At 32.0% G+C, this 7,812-nt stretch overlaps 1 protein-coding gene across 4 annotated transcripts; it reads right to left on the reverse strand.

The window, feature by feature from the left end:
* Nucleotides 1-1,096: 1,096 nt before the first annotated feature.
* On the reverse strand, nt 1,097-6,128 carry LOC107927031 (uncharacterized). Of its 4 annotated transcripts, none has more exons than XR_005911513.1 (12): nt 4,830-6,128; nt 4,606-4,718; nt 4,384-4,503; nt 4,215-4,302; nt 3,627-3,718; nt 3,438-3,542; nt 2,899-3,008; nt 1,969-2,056; nt 1,842-1,877; nt 1,659-1,752; nt 1,451-1,521; nt 1,097-1,367 (listed from the first exon to the last, which is right to left on the reverse strand). XR_005911513.1 is itself a non-coding variant. In XM_016857998.2 (11 exons), the coding sequence occupies exons 1-10, from the start codon at nt 5,395-5,397 to the stop codon at nt 1,669-1,671; spliced, it is 1,404 nt and encodes a 467-aa protein (XP_016713487.2). In that variant the 5' UTR covers nt 5,398-6,128; the 3' UTR covers nt 1,097-1,367; nt 1,659-1,668. The 4 variants fall into 4 exon arrangements, 2 of the variants coding, with proteins under 2 accessions (XP_016713487.2, XP_016713486.2); XR_005911514.1 differs by having other exon boundaries at nt 1,097-1,378; XM_016857998.2 differs by lacking the exon at nt 1,451-1,521.
* Nucleotides 6,129-7,812: the final 1,684 nt, after the last annotated feature.

Consider the following 7,812-nt stretch of genomic DNA (forward strand, 5'->3'; position numbering starts at 1 on the left):
AATATGGGATTAAAAAAAGTTTAAGGGCCAATGTGGGAGAAGGTGACAAGTTCAAGGGCCAATTGTATAATTAAGCCTTCATTTTAATCAGTTAGGTTATCATACAAAAATGGCTTAATATATAATTGGTACTTGAGTTTAACACTCTTTTTTCTAATGTGATACTTATGTTATTTTTTGGTCTAATTTAGCAATTGTATTTGACAAAAAATTATATTTTGGTATCCAAAGATAACGATGTTAACTTTTTAGTGCTTAATTTGATGAAAGTTAATTGTTAATATTATTAGGTTTAAATATTTCATAATTTTGTTAATAGAATAAGCTTAGCGTTAATTGCAAAATTGTTTAATTTGTTGAATACAACCAAAAGGATGTGATTTAATTTGAGTTTTAAGGTTAATTTGATAAAAGTTAATTGCTAATATTATTAACTAATTATGATTTTTCAACAAATCAACTCTAGAACTCGAATTAAATACTAAAACATTAACACTAGTAGCTTCAAATATCAAAATGTGTAACTTTTGTCAGATATAGGTACCACATGAGAAAAAAATACAAATACTACATTAATAAAAAGTGTCAAACTCAAATATCAAATTATGTATTAAGTCTAGAAAGAAATAATAGACTAATTAAGGTCAAAGGGTTGATAGATATCTTATAAAGATACAGTAAAATATTTTTTTAAAAAAACACATGATGAGAGCTACAAATAATTATTGCTTTGATTTTATTAATTTCTCTTTTAAGAAATTATCTTGAAACTTTGATAAACTATGAGTATCATTTGTAATATTATTCCATTTTTTATTTGAGCAATGGAAGTCCAACGGAAACGACTTTGACTGGGAAAAATTTTATGAAAGTCGGATCTCCAAGTTCTGACTTGAACTATTTTGGTGAATTTCTCATCTATATTATAAGAAAAAGGCCCAAAACACTTGTAGAAAAATTTGGATAAGTTTGCTGGCAAAATATACTTTACAAACGCACCCATTTCTTTTTTCTCTGACATTTTTGGTCATGGTGCCTGCACACAAATTATTCACCTCCACAAAAATGGCCCCCTCCTAGTCCTATCACCTTTCACTTGTCAAATACCAGTTCTAATTTATCACGTAACAAGTTTTCAACACTTCTTCATTTTGCTTTTCTTTTGGGAAATCTTACAAAAAAAGAAAAACAATCATAAAAATCCCTCAAACAGTTTCATCTGATGCTACAGAAAGAGAGACAACCCACCAACACCTCTACATAATAATATCAATTCCTGTTTGATTAAATAACTTCAAGCTGACAACAACGACAAGGGCAGGTCACCTGCCAACAGTGAAGTAGTTGCATCTGCACTAGGACACATCCTGCAAGGAAACTTTATTCCAATTAAAGCAGCACCAAAGTACTACCAGAAACAATGAGTTTGAGGTTAAATTTTAAGACATACATAAAACTAGTCAAAAGGTAAATCTATCAAGTTGGAAGTCATTCCTGATGCCATTGATTAGTAGATGATACCTGGCAATCACAGTTTACAGGTTTGGGGGAAATTTCATCAGTTCTCATCTAAAGAATCCAAAATGCTTTTAATTTCATCAAGTTAACAGTTCAAGAACTACAGGAGACAATTAATGGAAAAGATGCAAAATAACCACCTGGCCACAATTAGATCTTGGCAAACCTAGCGATCTTAGAGAGGACAGTTCTTAAACTTCGGATTCCAGCTCCGGATTTTGAGCTCACCATCATCTGAAATAAAACCAAAATTCATGTACATAGGCCTCCTACTCAATAATTCACTGTACATCAAATATGTAAACAAATTTGTTTCTTCATACCACAGGTTGAACTACAGATCTATTTGCCTTGAGGCCCTGCAAAAACAAAAGGATTTTAGAAACTGGTCAGTCTCAAATGCAAGTTGCTAATTTCAATCAAAACGTAAACATCAATGCATCAAAGCACCTCTTCAATTTGCATTGCACGACGTGCCACATCAATTGGGAACACTGTATCAGTCTTGGTTAAGACAATCTGGTACTTTGTTTGAGATCTGTATATTAATAATCGAAAAATCAACAAAACAAACAAATACATGTAATACTACTAGTGTGGTTAATGTTCCTTCTATGCATAAACATGAACAAACATGCAAGACTGCTGCATGGTCATACCATACTGCCACCAGACTGGCAAATAATGATCTTAACCCCCCCCCCCCAGGTAGCAATGTTGTCAAGGGTGCCAGGCGCACTCAAGGCACTAAGACCCCTATATAGCCTGAGGCACAAGCATATACGTATAAATATAAATATATATGTAAAATGTATATAAACATATGTAACTAATACATATAATTAATAAGTATTAATTAATTAGTAAAAGAAAGATAAATTTTAATATAGTTCAATTTATAGATTCAAAACATTGTTCAATAGTTTAAGTTTTAATAATTTACTTAATGTATTGTAAAATAGAACACCATAAGAACGAAATTAAATATATTATCACAAACTAGCTCTAAATTTCCTTCATCTTCTCTTGAAAAGTTTTTTAACTTTTAAGAGTTAACTAGGTTTTTATATAATAAAATTAGGTCAACAATTAATTAAAAGAGTAACTTATTATATTTTTCTTTTAAAAGTCAAAATGAAAAAAAAAAAAAAAGAAGATAAACAGGGGAATGGAACAGCTCTTTAGTGAGGCGCACTTTTTTTGCACCTGGCTTTGCAACAAAGGCACCCAAAAAGCACACTAAATCTTATCACACAAAATCCTGATGAAACTATTATACCAAATTAAGTTTCCACTACATTCCATACCTTTTACTTTTTAAGCAAAGAAAATAGCATTGCAGGCTTAAAAGTTACCAATTTGATATGGAAAAAATATTACCTTTCCATGAGATCAATGAGTTCATTATCTCTAGGCTTCATACCCCACTTTGTATCAATGAGCAGGCACACTCGTTTTAGACCAACTCTTGTTGAAACATACTCCTTCACCTGCAAGTTGTAACAGTTAACAAAGTATCTTAATTGCAAGAGGTTAAGTCCTAACTAATTGGTTTTGACAAGAAATTAGCAAGATGGAAAAAGTTAAAGCCTAGACTCAGATTCTTTAACTAAGTCAGTTCTCAAATTTTCAACTCAGGAAACATCCCAAGCCAATAATTTCAGCCTCCCACAGTCGACTATCAGTACACACAAAACTTGCCTAACACTTGATTGGTTCAGCAAAAACAAATGTCTACCTCGTCCAACAACTGACAAAATGAATCATGCTCACTACTCATTAGCAACCTAATAACTAATAACTCTCACAGATTTAATTATGGTGTTCACCACCAATAAGGTGTTAAAAATGCAAAGACTAATGCGTATATATCTGAAGCAGTTGCAGGAAAAGGCTGGATCCAGATATCATGTACTCACAAGCTCTTCCCACGCCTCCTTAACTTCTTCCTTTGCATAAGCAAAGCCATAGCCAGGCAAATCAACCAGGCAGAGCTTCGATCCCAACTGGAAGAAATTAATACTCTGCAACAAAATAGCTTTTGTAACTTCAACAAAAAAGATAAATTCCCAGGAAACTAAAACACAGTTTAAGAAAATTGAGAGCACTTGAGTGAGGCCTGGTTTGTCTGATGTCCGTACAACACCCCATTGTCTGGTAAGTGCGTTAAGCAGAGATGACTTCCCAACATTTGACCTCCCTGACAAGGGCAATAAAGATGTATCATTCTTAACATGAATAAACATGTATAAGCTTTCTGAGACTACAAGTAGTCATATGGGTCATAAAAAAAACACCCTGATAATCAGCAGAGTGTGAAACCAGCTTAACATTATAATCCCATCTCTCAGAAAACTCATTACATTGAATTATGAAAGAAAGCACACACTGAAGAAAAATAGTCATTCCAGCAGCTTTATCATAAGGCCCTACAGGCAATCTTGAAAAGAGTACAGATACAGAGAGCATGGTTGTCATAGCTCCTGTGCACACCTTTCCCATTTGAGACGTATAATAGACACTGTGAAAATTATAGACTCTTGCAATTGGTAAATGAGACCTTAACATGTAATACCAAGGAAAAGAAAACTTTTGAAGCCATCAAGATAAAGAGCGTATGGTAACCAGAAAACAGCAAAACATAAAATAAAACGAACAAATCTGGAAGGAAAAAATGAAAAATATCAAGTGTCTACCTGCAAATGCGATCTCAGGACTATCAGGAGCAGGAAATGAAGATGAAACCTTTGCAGCAGCGAAAAACTGCAACTTGTTCCTAAATATCTGCAAAGACATGGCCTATAAATGAACACAGCAGCAAAATGAAGAACTTTTAGCTAATTATCGCATTAATCAAAAACATACATTTTCCTCAATGCGTTCCCTTTCCGGATTGGTAGAAAAAGGGATATTATCTAATGGGGCAGAAAGCTCAGTGTTATAGCCTGCTCTCTGGATCTCAATAGAGCGTCTACGCCCTAACAACTGTAAATGGTATTACCAAAAGTCATAATGCAGGAAAATGGTAGCAAGAAATGATGCGAATGTACAGTTCAAACATCTCAAGGCACTGCGCATACAAATTACATTATCTTCCACAAAGGAAAGGATGGAGGGACTGGGCTGTATTCCACGGAATTGCGCATTCTTTGACATGGCAGCATTTTCCTCCAAATCCTTTTTCTTGTCCTTTTTACTTTCTAGACAGGAACAAACAAACAGCAACAAGAAAAAAAAAAGTTTTAAGAAAAAATCCACTCCAAACAAGGTGCAAATATAAGAACAGCAGACAAATTGGAAAAAATTCTGACCATCAGTTGCAATGCCATCATCAAGCCGCTTGTTTGAGATATCATAAGGATCTAAACGGATTACCCGCTTTTTTTTCTTCGGCTTATCATCTACAACTTCTGAATCAGTTTTTAAGCTTTTTCTAACCCGAACTACTTTTTTAGTTGAGTTGGCTCTGGCATTGGCTTGTTTCTTTGATGAATCATTTGGAGTACTATCTATTTCTATTTCTATTTCTTTTGCTCTATTGCCGCCATTCTTAGGGTTACGAGAAGTAGCTCTCTCTAAGGGAGGAGAAGCTTTGCCATAGCTTTTTCTCTCTTTGTTTAAGGCACCCTTGACCGTCTTTGAGTGTTTTCCAGATGAAACCTTCTTATGGGTTGCCTCTAAATTCTTATGAGAATCAACTCTCATTCTTCTCCCATCATCCTTAAGTCTTCTACTTTCAGAGTTGGTCTTCCCACCAATAACACCGTCCTTTTCAACACTAGGTTTAGTTGCATCCCTGTTAATGTAATTCTTAGGTTTCCCCAAAGAAACCTTTAGTTTTTTGTTGAGCTTAAGATTTAAGCCTGCCTCTTTAGACATTCTCAACTTCCCACTTCAGTGGAACACACAAATTTAGGAACAAAACTGGAAAAGCTGGAAGACACGGACAACGATATCGTACCTTGTGAACAAATTTTCTTAAGCCTCCATGAACGAACGGCTAGGCTCACCTTTGCCGCTCTATGTATGTTTTTATTGGTTTTGTTTTTAGTTAATGGTGGTGGTTCACCCTAATTTGAAGTTGGAAGAGTTGAAAGTACTTGGGCCAGACATTGTTACTGAATAAATGGATTGATTGACCCATAAATAAATTTTACCAGTGAGCTTTTCTTTTGGGCCAGACATATAAACTCTCTTTTATCTTCTGGCTTCTCCAGTCTCCGCAGGAAAGGAAATAGATTTCTTAACTCTAAAGAATAAGGTGAAACTGGAAGTGGAGGAAGCTTACGCAACTAAGGCCTGGTGCTTTGCAAGTAGTAACTCAAGGGATTCCGGGGTTTATATGGCCTTTTGCTAGCAATAAGTATCAGGCTGCAGCAGTTTGGAATATACTTACGACCTCGCCAGTGGCATGGTCCAAGGTTTTTATCCCTAAACACTCATGCCACATGCATGCCCTCTATGCAAGCAAGAAGGGGAGACTGAAGACCATCTATTTGCAGATTGTAGTTCCAAAAAACTGATATGGCACACAGATTCAAAGACAAGCAGGAAGTTGAGCTAGGGAGCTGCAACGGATCACAAAACAACTCCTAAGGGAAGACTCTAGAAAACCATTATTCGTGGTGCTTGGATTGCTATGATATATCTGGTCTGCAAGTAGAGATAGAGCTTGCGAAGCAGGCCCAAGCCGGTCCGTTTCGATAAAAACTCGTAACAATCTAAGTTCGAGAAAGTTCAAGTTTGAAAAAATTTAAGCCCAAAAAAGTTCGAGTCTGTAAGAATCTAAATCCAATATCAATCTAATTCGAGCTCGAAATAAATTTAATTTAAAGTCCTAAAATGTCCGAATTTATAATTGAACAACCATAATAGACATTAATAACTAGTATAAAGTATATAATTAATCACCCAACTATTAGCATATTTTTGTTTTGATCTTCCAATTATGAAAATTTTTGAAAAATATATAAATTTTTATCTTGAATTTAAAATTTTTGTAATATTTTTAATTTTTTAGATACAATATTTCTATAATTTATAATGCCTTTCATATTTTAAAATATATTTTTTTATACATTTTTCTTTAAAAATTTTAAATAATTTTATGAAAAATAGACCAAGGCATCATCAATGCCATGTCAGGTGTCCCAACTTAAAAAGTGTCATGTGTCCTATATTTAACATTGTTATAAAAAAAGTACCAGAACCCTTAACGGAATGAAAATTCAGGTACCAATTTGAAAGAATGTGTCAAGTTTGGGAGGCTAAATGCATATTTGAGCCTCATAATTATAATTAAATACAAACACATATAAATAATATTATATTTTGTACTTTTCATAATATATAATTTATATTTAATGTTATGTGGTTGAAGAACAAATTGATAGAATTTATAAATGTGGAGGGTTAAATTTATTGAATTATTTAGAATTAGGATTGAATTGATAGAATGTGTAAGTATTGAGGACTAAATGTGTTATTATACTAGGTAGAAAAATGTCACATCATCATTTCCGTTAACCATTTAATGAAGAATGACTAAAATAGAAACAATCTAAAACGTAAGTTACCAAAATAGAAATAATCTAAAACGTTAATAACTAAATTGAAAATTTTCTTAATTGAGTGACCAAAATAGAAATACGCTAATAGTTGGGTGACTAATTATATAATTTATCCTAATAATTAATATAATTTTATATTAAAATAAAAATAAAAATTTATTTTATAAAAATGTGTTCATAAGCATATATATTTACATTAAATTTTCATTAATAGCGTAAGTAATTGATAATAATTTTTTACGTTAAACTACAAAATGAAATAAATGTTTAAAAATATTAATTAAGTATAAAATATTTTAATTCTATAATTCTGTATGTATATAATATTTATTAAAATTAATAATTATTATAATATTAATATTAAAATTTAATAATAATATAAAATATATAATGACGCAATATATTAATATAATAATACAATAGCTAGTGTTATACTTGACATAAATGATTAAACATGGTTTATTGTGCAATATTAATAATATTATTAATAAATTTAATTTTAATGATTTGAAAATTTAGGTTTTAGTTGTAGTTTTTTTTTATATAATTTGGGAATTTAGGTTTTACTTTTATCTTTTCTATTGATTATTGTTTATTTTTTATTAATATTAAAGTCTTATTAACATTATTATTTTTATGTTAATTTTTATTTTGGAATAGGCTTACTTTTATTTAGGTTGAGTTTTATATAAATTTTATATTGAGTTTAGATTTGGGTTTGGGC

The sequence above is a fragment of the Gossypium hirsutum genome, chromosome D03 (genome assembly GCF_007990345.1).
Source record: "Gossypium hirsutum isolate 1008001.06 chromosome D03, Gossypium_hirsutum_v2.1, whole genome shotgun sequence".
NCBI lineage: Eukaryota > Viridiplantae > Streptophyta > Magnoliopsida > Malvales > Malvaceae > Gossypium > Gossypium hirsutum.